This window comes from Sturnira hondurensis, unplaced genomic scaffold (assembly GCF_014824575.4).
Source record: "Sturnira hondurensis isolate 20B ecotype Veracruz unplaced genomic scaffold, ASM1482457v3 Scaffold0013381, whole genome shotgun sequence".
Lineage (NCBI taxonomy): Eukaryota > Metazoa > Chordata > Mammalia > Chiroptera > Phyllostomidae > Sturnira > Sturnira hondurensis.
Window position 1 is genome coordinate 3,360,356 of NW_028086012.1, and position 14,631 is coordinate 3,374,986.

A 14,631-nucleotide genomic window follows, 5' to 3' on the forward strand; every position below is an offset into this window, starting at 1 on the left:
CTCTCCTCATTTTTTTGAATTCTTGTTTCTTCATTCTCTTCTGTTTGGTCATGTTTTTCTTCCTTCTGGTCCACTCCATTGATTTGAGTCCCAGTTTCCTTTCCCTCACTATTGGTTTCCTGTACATTTCCCTTCATTTCAATCAGTTTAGCCTTCATATGTTCCTCTAATTTGTGACTAAAATCAACCAATTCTGTGAGCATCCTGATCACCAGTGTTTTGAACTGTGCATCTGATAGGTTGGCTATTTCTTGATCACTTAGAGTTATTGGCTCTGGGGCTTTGAGTTCTTGAGCCATAATGTTTTGGTCTGTTTGCGCCTGAACACCGAGGGGCGGAGCCCTAGGTGTTCACAGGGCGGGGCAACTCACTTGCTGGGTTGTGATGCTGCATGTGGGGGTGGGGTCAGAGAGGGGCAATGGCGTTTGTTCTGCTCTCTCTCAGATTTCTGTCCCCTCAGCCGCTTCCTACAAGCAAATTGGGCCCTTCTGGTGCTGGTTCCCAGGTGTGTGGGCCTGTACACCCTCCAGGACTCTGTGGGTCTCTCCAACGAACTCTCTGTGAGCCTAGAAGCTTCTTCTGGCACCTCGACCCTGAAAGTTTTTCCAGTTGGTGCTTTCAGGCTCTAATTCCCATCATTGGGGCCCTAGCCTGAGTGGTCTGTCTCACTGTTCGCTCCTTCACTTGGTTTATCTGCGCGCGAATGTGTGACCCTGGTCAGCCAATTGCCCTGCGTCCTCACTGGGTTCACCTGTTGCCACCCCATGCCTGGGATCCGCCATCTGCCACTTGCGCTCTTTCCTGCCTGACCCTGCTCCGCCACCGACTCTGCTGGACTTCCGTACAGTTCAGTTTTCTGTGTTTTTGTTACTAAAACTTTGTCGTCTTTAAACTTGGTTGTGCGAGGAGGCACAGTGTTTTCACCTACACCTCCATCTTGGCCAGAAGTCCAAATAGAATTCTTAAAAGAAGAATTAAATCCTCTAAGTGGGATTTTGGTAAATATTGTCCATCCATTTATAGATAAATCTTACTTTAAGCAAAGAGTATATATGAAAGACTTAACCATCAAAGCAGAAAAAGATTATTGTAAACTTTTTGAAGAGTCCATGAAGTGGAGATTTCTTTAAGGATCATTTATCATTTAAAAGTGACTTGAGTTAAATATAATCTTGTTAGTACAGAAACTTTGATTATTGGATCCCGTTTTGAAAAAAGACAGACATATTTGACTTTTGAATCTCAGGCTTTTAAAACTCCTGGTATACACTTTTACCCTACTCTTGGTAGGTGGCAATAATTTAGAATAGTGACATTTCAGATGTCTTTGGGCTCGTGAAGAATGTGTTCTTGACTTTGAGCATTGTGTTTATGATGCTATCAACCTCCAGTTCATTTTGCTTATGTTTTTCTCTTCCAGGTTTTTTGTTGGGATATACGTTGCACATTTATGGCGATTCTGAGTGTGAGGGCAGACTTCTGCCAGGCTCAGCACAGCGTTTTTGCTGACAAGTGAGCTTGGGGGTTCTATGTGCCATAATTAACATTGCCTTGAAGACTCTGGACACCAAGACTGGCCTCAGAAATAGTTGGCTTTTTTTAATTGCAAGCATATTTCTTTTAATGACTCCAGTAAAATTAAGCATCAAGTAAACAAAAGTGGGAAGTGACCTACACTTTTAACTTGTCTCACTAGTGCCTAAATGTAGTAAAGGCTACGTAAGTTTTGTATGTAGTTGGATTTTTTTGGAGTCCGAAGGTATCCATCTGCAGACATTGAGGCCGAAGTTGAATTTGGATTCAAGTGGATTCTAAATACTTTTGCTTATCTTGAAGAGAGAAGCTTCTCAAACAACAAACAAGTTGAATAGAAAAAACACTGATTGATAATAGGCATTTTAGTGGTCTTTTTAATGTTTTCTGCTGTGAAACATTTCAAGACTGATTGATTTTTTTTCATTTTCCCCATCACACTCACACACGCACGCTCACACTTTTTATTTGCCATAATGAACCGTCCGGCCCCTGTGGAGATCTCCTATGAGAACATGCGTTTTCTGATAACTCACAACCCTACCAATGCTACCCTCAACAAGTTCACAGAGGTAAGACTGTAGCATGGTGTACTTTTTGGATTGATAAATTTTTAGTAGATAAAGTCCTATTAAAAATTAACACCGTCATTACTTGAACAAAAATTAAATAATAAAAAAATTAAAAAAATTAACATCATTACAAAGACATCTCCTGTCACAAAGCCATTTATTTCTGTGAGTGATGGCGGGTCATCCTACCAATCTTTTGAAATGGATTAGATTAATTATAACATCTTTAAAGGAACATTTATGGAATTTGGGAAGACCTTAGAGATTATTTGTTACTATGTTTTTTCTTATATTCTGTCTACATTAGAAGCATTCTTTTATCATGCTTTCAATAATAAAAATAATTAATATTTATTGAACACTTTGTACCCAGCATTACAATAAGTAATTTTAGGCAGTATATCATTTACTCCTCACAATAACCCTGTGAGGTGTAGGTGTCCTTGAGCTTCTTAATAAGTCCTTGAGCTTCTTAACATGGTGTGCACAGTGTACGAGTTGGTGCTAGGCTTGTGTGCCCTTAGGCTGTCCAGTCACCTTTAAGCCTGGCTTCATTATGTGACACTATTTTTAGTCTCACACAGTGCCTTGGCCATAGAATCCAAACGTGGCAGAAGTTATTGTCCTCCTGCAACTATAAAAAGATACTGGTGGTCCCTTGAAGATAGGTAGTCCCTGAGTTAGGTTAGGCATTACTGTAGGAAAGTTTTTAAAGGAACAGGCTTCTGGCTATAATTATTTGTGTGTTAATTGGCTTTGTAATGTGGTACTACTCTTAAATCTTAATTTCAAAGTAACTTTTGTTTCTTTAATAAAAAGCAGCAAGTATTTACTTCATAAAAAAGCTGTAGATAAGCAAAAATACTTTAAAAATACTTAACTGTTAATACTTGGTTTTTAGATGTTTTTTCTCTGCATGTATGGATATATTTATAAGTATACATATAGATAGGATCACACTGTATATTTAAAAAAATCTTCCCCTACTCTCCTTAGTATTATTTTTGTAGATGTCATAGTATTTTGTATGGATGGTCCATGCTTTCTTTAATCATTCCCATGTTTTGCATCATCAATACTGTTTCCAGGTTTTTACCATTCCAAGCCATCTTGGACATGCTGGCATCTAAATCTTCGTGCTTATCTGTAATTATTTTGTTAGTAACAAATACCAGAAGTGAAATTTCTTGGTCAAGTATATGTGCTCTTTAAAAAATTTGTGTTGTGTTACTGAATTGCTCTTTGTGAAGGTGAAGTCTTACTGTTGCTTTTACTAAGAGTGTGAGTGTCTGTTGCACAATGTATGTTGCCACCTTGAGAGTGATTTTGATTTTTGTTGAAAAATGATGTTTTGTTGTTTCAGTTTGTATAATGATAGAAGATTTTTAAAGCTTTTCCTGCAGATTCTAAAAGTAAAGTCTCTTATTTTTCTTTAAAGGAACTTAAGAAGTATGGAGTGACAACTTTGGTTCGAGTTTGTGATGCTACATATGATAAAGCTCCAGTTGAAAAAGAAGGAATCCACGTTCTAGTGAGTGTGTAGAGTTTTAATTTTTTACTACAAATAAGTTGTACCTTTCAGACATAGATATTTATAAAACTTGGCACTTAGAAGTTTTGCTTTTTAGGCTTGTGTTAAGAGAATATGGTGTTCATAGCAACCTTTAAATTTTGGGGGGGTTGGCAATTTTGTTCATTTGTGCTGCTAAAGTCTGCACTTGCAGGGAGGATGTTTTCAATAAATAATAAGTAAAATTTAGGGAATATTTATTTTAAGAAAATGGAAATTTGCATTTTGTTTTTTTCTAGGAAATTAATGCAACAGTTGGCTTTTGTTTCTAGGCTACTGGTTTGAATCTAACTGAAAGTAATTTCCATCAGATATTCTTAAGTCACATGGAAATATTCTTCCTCACTTTGCAAATTATTTACTTAATAGTTTGGCATCACTGGGCCACACTAGAAGAAGAAAAGTTGTCTTGGGCCACACATTAAATATATAAACACTAATGAAAACAAAAATATCTCATAATGTTTTAAGTAAATTTATGATTTTGTGTTGGGCCGCATTGCCATCCTGGGCCAAATGTGGCCCGTGGGTTGGTTCCCCTTGTTGGAGGGGACAGAAAGGTGGGAGAAGAGGCTAAGGGAGAGGGAGAAGGCATCTTGCTCCAGAGTTATCAGCATAGTTGCTGATACTTTTCTAGGTTTCGAAGAAGCTTTTGTGTGATTTGATTTCTTTCATAGTTCAGTTTGAGAAAAAAGTGATTGGAATTACTTTAAATTAAAATCCTCCCTAGCCCCCATGTATGTTATTTTATTATAGAAAATAGCAGCCTTAGATTGGGTAAAATTTTATACCTTCTCCCCTAAATAGTTGTCTAAATTGCGGGAGCGTCTAATGAAATGACCTTGTAGTCTTCAGTGTTTTAGAACTATTTGATTTGATTGTGGGAAGGCAGTGAAATAGGTTGAGACCTGGGGATTTTTTAAAGTAGTTGATGAGGAAGAAAATTATAAAGAAGATAATTGTACAATGAAAAATTTCTGCTTTTTATTGAAAGGTAGTTCTGTGGTCTTTATTGCATTGGCCAGTAGTTGTGAAAGCTGTTCATGAAAGGAAAATAAATGTCCAACATGTCAGTCAGGCAGTTGTCTCCTGTCTGATTCATAAAGTTTCCTCACCTGCATTTTGGTGAAAACAGAAAAACTAAGTAACCATGCATTATATTTTTAAAACATTCTATGTACTCAAATGTATTTGAATAGTATGGTAGCAATTTGTTTGCATTCTCATTTCTAAATGACTTTACATTTTCCTGGCTGGAAATCATTGGGGATAAGTGTAAACATGTGTAAAATATAGCCCTGTGTTTTTTTAAAGAAATTAATTTCTGATGTAGCCCTGTGTTTAAAAAAACAAAATTTTAACTTCTGAAGCTAGGCTGAATACAATGGTCCCCCTTATCTATAATTTTGCTTTCCACGATTTCAGTTACCTTGTAGGGGTCAACCGTGATCTTAAATTACTAAATGGAAAAATTCCAGAAATAAACAATTCATAAATTTTAAGTTGTGTGCTGTTCTGAGTTGTGTGATGAAATCTTGCTTTGTCCCGCCCAGGATGTGAATCTTCCCTTTGTCCAGCCTATCTCACTGGATAAGCTCCCCGCCCATTAGTCACCGAGCAGCGCCTCTTTGTCAGACTGGCAGTCACGGCGTTGCAGTGCCGTGTTCAAGTTGCCCTTATTTACTTAATAATGGCCCTGAAATGCAAGAGTAGTGATGCTGACTATTCAGATATGCTGTAAAATGCGTTCTTTTACCCGAAAAGATGAAAGTTTTTGATCTAATAAGGAAAGAAAAAATGTGCTGAGGTTGCTAAGATCACGGTGGGAATGAGTCTTCTATCTGTGAAATTGTGGAGAAGAAAAAAGGAAGTTGTGCTGGTTTGGCTCTTGCGCCTCAGACCACAAAAGTTACGGCCACAGTACATAAGAGCATAGTTACAATGGGAAAGGCATTATTACATTTGTTGGGGGGAAGATGTGAACAGAAGATGTGTTTCAGTGGAGGGCAAAATGTCGTACGAGAAAGTGTTAAGCCTGTATGATCACTTCAGCAAAGGATCTTCCTGAAATAAGTGACAGCAAACAAGTAAGAGATGGTTACACAGATTCAGGAGTGAAAAATATAAAAATTACTAGAGAGAGACCACATTTATATTATAACTTTTATTACAGTATATTATAATAGTTCTATTTTACTATTGGTTGTTAATCTCTGTGCCTCATTTATAAGCAACATTTTGACAGGTTTGTATGTATAGGAAAAAACAGTATGCATAGGTTTCTGCAGTTTCAGGCATCCACTGGGCATCATGGAACGTATCCCTACTGTATGTTCTCCAGTGGGTAGATGGGAAAGCAGTGTGTTTGGACAGATGACAGGATGGGAAAATGAACTGTGGATTGACTGTAGTCTGTGTGAATCAGTAATATTATTAAACACTTTATAAAATAGAAATGAACTAAAGAACTAGTTTGCAGAAGATGCTGGTAGGTCTGGGATTTATTCCAGACCTTTAAATCCAGGCTTTTGTTTTGTTTTGTTTTGTTTTATATAGCTATAGTCAGATAAAATTAAAGGGCTAATTTAAGCTTGAAAACAAGGACACATTTAAAGTTAAGATTGGAATTTCTTTCCTTTTCCCAGACAGATTTTAGGATGGAGTATGAGTTTACTTTCGCTAGGTGAAAAGGGTTTGGGACACTGTATGAGAGAATGTCCCCAGAATTAGACCTTTCGCTCCTCTGACCAGTGCTTTTACAAACCAGAGACACATTGAAAAAGATTAATGGCAGGTTCAGCTATGTCAGTTTGAAGTTCATATGCTTTGAAATTGTTACTTTTAATGATTTTTTGATAGAAACTGTTTATATGAGTAAGTGGAGCATGTTTCACATTATTGTTTCTTAACTAGGTGTATTTTAGGGAGTAGTAGAGGAAGTAAGCTCTCAGCTAAAGTACTTACCTCATTTTACTGCTATTTACAGTTAAACTACAGTGACATTTATAATGATAACACTGACAGCCCTTTAATTATGGGGTGTAGTTGACAAATCAAACATAGTGTACTGTCACAGCTAATAGGCTACGTGCAGTATTCTAGTGGTGCCTGTAATGAGTACAGAATCAATTTAGTGCCCTGCCACTTTTCTCTTTTCCCTCCACTAGTATCTTGAAGTGTCCTTATCCAATCTCATTAGAATAGTCTTGTTTTAAAAAAATGCCCAGTGTTTTTACATATTCTGTCCTTGAAACTAAATGGAAAATAGGGTATGTAAAATATAAGTTCTCTTTCCCCTTTCTTCAAAGCTAATTTGTATTTTGTTTTAGGACCTCTTGTAAGCTAGCAAGGAAGATAAACACCGGCCTGTGTTGTGAATGCGCATGGGTTGGTCTTAATTCAAAATTTAAAAAAAGTCCAATTTGATGAATGTAAAAAGAGAAAGGGGTGTTTGAGAACCAGGTCTCCATTTGCCTGGGGACTCTGTTCTGTGGCACAGTGCTTGTTAATGGGATGTGTGTAATTTTGACAGAGCTTTAAAAATACTTGCTACTTGGCTTTTTACAAAAATATAAGCACAAAGATGGTAGTATTTTTCTGTTATGATACGCTATTGGAGGTTTCTTATCAGAGAGCCTTTCTCTAAAAAGACATCATATCTTAGAACTGTTTGGGGGATAATCCTCACAAATATTTGTAGAGATCAATAAGATACCAGTTAGCATACTTCGTTGCCAGAGAGGACTTTTAAATCATATTGACAAGTATTATATCTTCTCTTCCTTTGTCTTGGCTATAGACACAGTTTTCCCTATGCCTGTTGACTGATCTATTCAGATAAAATATTTGAGGAACACCAATTTCTTATCACTTTGATAGGAGATTTTTGTTAGGTAAAATTGGACACCAGCCACACTTCATTAAGGAAGGCACTCCTCTATGAAGTGTAGCTGGTACCGTATTTGGCACTCTTAAATTTCAATTTTCAGTGACCAGAATTATGTTATCAAGAATAGGTGTATATGGTATAGTTAGTTCAATTAGGCCTGCCCTGTGTACTACATAGCTGTTCTGCATCAGGATGTTAATCCTGGAGGAAATATCAACTTACTGTAAAAATATTTTTTTCTTTTCAGGATTGGCCATTTGATGATGGTGCGCCACCCCCTAATCAGATAGTGGACGATTGGCTAAACCTATTAAAAACCAAATTTCGTGAAGAGCCAGGTTGCTGTGTTGCAGTGCATTGTGTTGCGGGATTGGGAAGGTAAGTTCTTTCCCTCTGTCTGTGAATTTATTATTAAACATTTCACTTTGGTGGGAATTTACATTTGTATGCTAAATATTAAATTGCCAGAAAGAAAAGGAAACGAGAGCAAAAGCTGGCATATGATTTCTCAGAGCTACTTTGTGTGTTTCACTTGTTGTCTGATTCCGACACTGTATCAGATTTAGTGGACGATGATCAGTAGTTGTTTTGAAACCGACTTAATATAATTACCTTAGCTTTGAGCTAAAAATACAGTCTTAATTCCATGTTTTTTTCTTTTTCTTTCCATTTCAAGTAACCAAAGGTTCAGGTTTTTGATATTTTAAAAATCTGTACATGGTTAGTTTTGGATTGCAATGTATGGGAAGTTAATAGGTGGAGAGTAGATGGCTAAACTTTAAATCCTGAAAGGAGATGTACGGAAAACAAAAGTTAACTTTGATTTTTTTAAAGATTTTATTCATTTATCTTTAGAGGGGAAGGGAAGGAGAGAGGGAGAGAAATAATGTATGGTTGCCTCTCGTGTGTCTCCCGCTGGGAACTGGCCTGCAACCCGGCATGTGCCCTGACTGGGAATTGAACCAGGATCCCTTAGTTCAAAGGCCCGCGCTCAATCCACTGAGCTATACCAGCTAGGGCTTAACTTTGATTTTTAAAAAACCTTTGTCCTTGAGCATTGCATGGATTGGCGTTGCTGTACTCAGCAGCAGCAGGTTAAATGGCAATTTATGATGTTTGTACTTTGACTCAAAACATTAGTGCAGGCAGTAGTAACTCAGGCTTTTACCTCTGCTTAGCCCTTTTTATTTGCTACTTTTCTTTTTTATAGTTTAGTAAAGCTTTTGAGTTTCAGTTCTTGAGGGGCGAAGGTAGTGTTTTTATGTTTTTAATTTGACTTGGATTAATTTTATAACTGGTAAGTACTTCAGGTAGTCCAAAGTCAGTGCCCTGTAATGGACTTCAAAAAAAATTTCCTTCATTACATTAAAACAATATACTTAGCCCTGGCCAGTGGCTCCATTGGTTGGAGTGGCATCCTGTACACCAAGAGATTGTGGGTTCGATTCCAGGTAAGGGCACATACCTGGGTTGTGGGTTTGATCCTTAGTTGGGCCACATGCAGGAGGTGGCCAGTCGAGGTTTCTTTCTCTTTCTCTTTTTGTCCTTTTCTCTAAAACCAATAAACCTTAATCCTTGGGTGAGGATTAAAAAATAATAAAATTAAAAAATATATACGTATACACACTTGTAGAGACTGTTCCTAATTATCAATTCTCTGATACTTTCTCCTAGCTTATGAAAAGGATAGCATCTTTTTAGTATTTTTATGGAAATAATATTAAAGTTGGTTTGTAACAAAAATCTGAGATAATTTCAGTAATGTGTAATCTGGGTTTTATTTTTAAAATTTTTTAATTTTATTTTTAGAGAGAGGAGAAGAGAGGAAGAAAGAGAGGTAGAGAAACATAAATATGTAGTTGCCTCTCACATGTCCCCCCACCAGGGACCTGGCCTGCCATGTAGGCCTTTGCCCTGCTGGGGGTTGAACTGGTGGCCCCTTGGTTCACAGGCCAGCACTCAGTCCACTGAGCCGTATCAGCCAGGGCAGATAGTTTGGGTGTTAAAAATTCTTTAATTCCAAAGATGTGTGGGTATTTACAGATGAGTTTCTCTCTGCAGGGCACCTGTGCTGGTTGCACTTGCTTTGATTGAATGTGGAATGAAGTATGAAGATGCAGTTCAGTTTATAAGACAGTGAGTATGAAGTTTGATGTTCAGAAACACATAAAGCAAGATCGTACAAGAGGAATGAATTGTGGGAAAGTATTCATTTGTAGTCTGGAATAATTTGTTGTCTCTGGCTTAAATTATTATTTGTTTGAGGATATCAGAAAGAGGAAGTGATAAAGAGACTCAAGACTACTGGCTCCCAGATTTAGAGATTTTCTAATTTAGGTGGCAAATGTGGACATTGTAGAATATGTCCAGTATATGACTTGAATATCTAGGAATCTCTAAAGTAAATAGCTAGGTAGAAGAGTCTCAGTAATCTTGTGTCTCTTTTAATGGATGTTTAAAGTACTTTCAAGTATAATTGGTAGGCACAAAATAGACAGGGGGAAGTTAAGAATAGTATAGGAAATGGAGAAGCCAAAGAACTTATATGTACGACCCATGGATATGAACTAAGGGGGGGGGGTTGCTGGAGGGAGGGGAATAAAGGGGAGGAAAAAATGGAACAACTGTAAAAGCATAATCAATAAAATATACTTAAAAAATTAAAGTACTTTTAAAATGTCCTGTCTATAACCAAGAGGCAACCCAGAATCTGTAGAGGGGCAGTGTATTACCAAGGACACAGAAGTTCAGGTGCAGCGTCAGGATGGTGGTGCCCAGGCAGGGGTGGTGTCGGTCTGGAATAATGGGCTGCGCTATTTTGCTGTCCATAATTTTTTGGCAGTTATTTTCTTAGCCTTTCCCTTTTTTAAAAAAAAAAAGTGGAGGAAAAGAACAAGACTGTTTGTGACAGGGAATGGAATGAATTGTAGCAGCTCTGGGAAGGAAACATATTTTAAGGAATGCCATCTGTGTCTGCTGCTTCATATAAATACTCTCTCATGCATCCTAAATACTTGCTACTGATTCTAATCTGAAGAATATTTTTAATCTAATTGGGAAGAGTATAGTCAGATGTCTCTGGATCAATCATTCTGATTTTTCTTAAATGTTTAATAAGCTAAAAAGGCCAGCAAAGAAAACTGGTCTTTTACTTCTCAAAAGGCACAGAAAGTGCTTATTTCAACTTAAGTGATTTTGTATGGGAAATATGTTGACTTTCAGCTTTGTGGCGTTAGGCCACAGGCCATAAATAATGCATTTCAGTGACTTAGGCAACTCCTTTCTTTTTATATGATAAAGTTTTCCACTCTTGTATTTTGCAGGAAAAGAAGGGGAGCATTCAATTCCAAACAGCTGCTTTACCTGGAGAAATACCGACCTAAGATGCGATTACGCTTCAGAGATACCAATGGGCATTGCTGTGTTCAGTAGAAAGAAATACAAAGGCTGACATGATTGTGGCATTTAGAGGGAACTCTTGGTACCTGGAAATGTGAATCTGGATTCTGGCTGTGTCATCGAAGTAGTGATGGACTCAGTACCCCTCAACCGCTCTTCTAATGATTGGGAAAAAGCAAACTAAAAAGAAATCCCTCTATTAACATGAATAAAATGTTTAAGAAAAGAAAAAGAGAAAGAAAAAAGGGATTAATTCAGTGGAGAATGATTTTGCTCTTAGTATTGAAGTTTGAATTTCTGCCAGGATTGAATTATTTCAAAATCGCCTGTCTTTTTTAACTTTATCAGAATAGGCCTCTAAGGGAAACCAGCAGAGCATTGCCTGTGCAGAGTCATCTGTTTGGGGAGCTCACTCTTCCATTATGCTTGGCACATAGATCTCCGTGTTGTGTGATTTCTTTCTTTTTTCTTGATTTGAGGGTAGGGGGTGGGGGCTACAATATTCCTCTCTTCTCTCCTTTCCCTATTCCTCTTTTTCCCTGATACAAGCTGTGGATGGAATAGGAGAAGCCCTTGTTGCTGTAGATGTGTGTGCAGTCTGGCAGCCTTAAGCCCACCTGGGCACTTTTAGAAAAAAAAAAAAACACCAAAAAAAAAAAGCAGTGGCATATCTATTATATGATCCAGGTGGTTTTTAGTCTTTACTGATGATGGGGTGTTCATGTTAGTTTCTTTTCTTGAAAACTCTATACAACATTAGGCAAAGTAGCCAAGAGCCTTTTGTTTGTGGTTTTGTTTTGGTAAGTTAGTGGGGAAATGGCATTTCAGGAGGAGTCTCTTAAAGAACTTAGCTGTGAGTCGAATTCACTTTTCCAACCAATGAAGCTAAGTGGGTATCCCAGAAAATTTTGTTTTCTGAAGGGAGGGTACTCCAGTTCATCACTAAAGATGTGTCCAGGGAGAGAGTTAGCACATTTTCTACACCTTGTAGAATTGTGGGCTGTGTGTAGCATTACTCTGATTTTCTGTCTAATGATGTCAGAGAATGCTGGTAGTTGGAAATTTTTATTTTAGGATTTATTTGTACTCTGAATTTTCAGGAACAGTCAGAGGAGTAGCAGCAAAGATACAGTATCTTGGACTTGAGAAATGCCTGCGATGGGTATTTTCCAAACTGCCCCCATATGTACAGTTCAGTTTAACCACTGATTGCCTTGTTGTTTTCTTACTAGGTTCTTTACGAGATAAAACCAACAATGCCTAGTGAGTATGTGTCCACAGGCCTAACAGGGTAGGAGAGAGACCTAGAGCAGCGCAACCAGTAGCAAAAGGACTATGTTGCTAGTGATGTTTGGTGTAGTGTCATTTTTGCTGATTCTTTGTTGGGTTCAATGTGCTGATCTAGAAAAACTGTTTTTTTGCTATTTTGTAGAAGGCAGTTTTGACCAGGCTGTATCAACAAAGCAAGTTGAAAGACACCTTCAGGGGCTTCTGCACTCTTCATTTAAATATTACACACTTCCTAGTGCTCTGCTTCTAAGGATTTGAATAAAGCCTTGGGGTCATCTTGTCTTGCTGGGATTGGCAGAGCCATAAACTTCCCATTTTGTTAGGATCAGCTAGACCAATGGGAAGGGACTGGGACTTTGTTGCGATGGAACCTCAGACATTGGCTGGCTGTGTGAACTGCCTGTCTCCGATGCCAGGGTTGTTTTGCTCTTTAACTAAATGAAAATCTGTAGACGATCTCCTCCCCCATCCCAGAAAACAAAACAAAATAATGCTTTTTGAAATTGTTTCTAGGGTTTTAAAGTGGAAAATGATGGTACTATCCAAAATCCTGTATTTTAGAACACATAGGCTCAAGATCAAAACAGAATATTCTCAAAGCTCAGATAGATTGTCTGTCGACTCCAAGGGTTTTGATCAATACCATAACAAACCTCTTTTCTTTGACATGCTCTGCTTTTTGTTGTTTGTGGGGAGGGAGACACACAGAGAGAGACAGTTGTGTGTGTGTGTGTGTGTGTGTGTGTGTGTGTGTGTGTGTGCGCGCGCGCAGTGTCCACCAGTATCAGTGCCTGCCTGAGTTAGGAAAATTACATTCCTGGTTCTGTGTGAGGAGAAAGGTGTATAAAGCAACATGAAACATTAGCCCTCATTTTGTTTTAAATTGCAGACTAATGTTACTTGTTCTCAGAACTGGATTTTCTTCCTCAAAATTAAGGTGGTTTTTTTTTTTAATCTTTTGGATTTAATGAAGTATTGCTAGCTGAAGCCAGTTTGACATGGGGGGAGATGTCAGACTGATGAAAGATGTGCAGCCTGATTGGAAACCAAACCCTGAACCCTTTTAAAGAACAATAAACATATTTTACATGCCCTTTGTGTGTGTGTGTGTTCTGTAACACAGGCTGAATTTCATTTGTCTCCTTAGAAAACTTGGTATTCTCAAGGCCTGATTTGGGTCCTACTAATTACTGCAAGGAGATGAAATAATTAGAGGTTGGGAAGTTCGTAGATTTCATGCTGTCCAGGTGTGTTCAGTAAGGGCAAACTTACTGGCATACATTTGCTGCATTTTCTAGTTCAGTTCTCGGGCACAAGGCTGTAGGAGTTCAGCATCTTGTCTCATTCCAAAGGACTTGTTTACACCGCAGGTTTTTATGAAGCATTGCAAGTTTTTACATGAACTGTGGAAGGAGGAGCTCTATGTATCGTAGGAGTGGAGGTGGGGAATTTCCTTTAAACCGTGGGTGAGCATTTCAGCTGTCCATTCAGGTAACAAACTTAACTTGCTCAAGTAACAGGAATGAAAAGATAAGACACTGATTCCACTTTGGAGGACTTCAGTCTAGGAGAGGAGTTGGCTATGTAGACATGAACAGTGAGTGATTACAGTACTATGTGATATAATTCATTGATCTGCTCACTTGTCTTTAGTTTTCCACTTCACATCCATTGTCCAGCTTCAATTCAGTGTCCCATGGTTGGTTAGTCACTCATGGTTACACAGTTAAATTGCCTTGCCCTGCCTCTTGCTTCATTGTATGCACTTGCCTGGCTCAACTCTGGTTAAGTTCAATAGGCCATCTCCTCTGCTCTTAACGCACTTCAGCAACCGAAATTGCTGGTTGTCTCTGAAGTTGTGGCCTCTGTTTAAAGTAGCCCTCAGCACTACCTGACAATTCAACTACAGTTCTCTGTCCCGTACACTCGTTCACTCTCCTTGAAAGCACTACATTTTATCAGCTTTCCCATCCTCACTCTGTTTATGACCTTTTTTCTCTTTTAAACAAAATTTCTGCAGGTTCTTAAACTATTACATCTATTTACCTATCTACATTTGTGCTTGTATGCTGTGTTACATCCTCCAGTTACAAAGATGTTCACATTTCTAATGCCTGGAACCTGTAAATATGCGTGTATCTTACACAGCAAAAGGGACTTTGTGGTCATCACTCTGCGGAGGATCTCGAGGTGGAGAGGTTTTCCTGGGTTATCTGGGTGGGCCTGATCTAACTGCATGGTTCCTTAAAAGCGGAGCTGCCCGAGGTCAGGAGGTGTGACTAGGGAAGACTGGTTGAGAGAGGCAGCGTTGCTGACTTTGGAAGACAGAGGAGGGGGGCCTCTAGAACCTGGAAAAATAAAGGAGACATTCTCTCCCA

At 38.3% G+C, this 14,631-nt stretch overlaps 1 protein-coding gene across 2 annotated transcripts in view; it reads left to right on the forward strand.

Annotated features, from left to right (window-relative positions):
• Positions 1-13,345, forward strand: part of PTP4A2 (protein tyrosine phosphatase 4A2) — a 31,286-nt gene extending 17,941 nt beyond the window's left edge. For both annotated transcript variants that reach the window (XM_037061590.1, XM_037061591.1), the window contains exons 2-6: positions 1,421-2,105; positions 3,544-3,636; positions 7,812-7,942; positions 9,626-9,700; positions 10,888-13,345. In XM_037061590.1, coding sequence (XP_036917485.1) covers positions 2,010-2,105; positions 3,544-3,636; positions 7,812-7,942; positions 9,626-9,700; positions 10,888-10,996 — 504 coding nt within the window. In that variant the 5' untranslated portion in view covers positions 1,421-2,009 and the 3' untranslated portion in view covers positions 10,997-13,345. The remainder of the gene's footprint in view (positions 1-1,420; positions 2,106-3,543; positions 3,637-7,811; positions 7,943-9,625; positions 9,701-10,887) is intronic.
• The last annotated feature ends 1,286 nt before the right edge of the window (positions 13,346-14,631 follow it).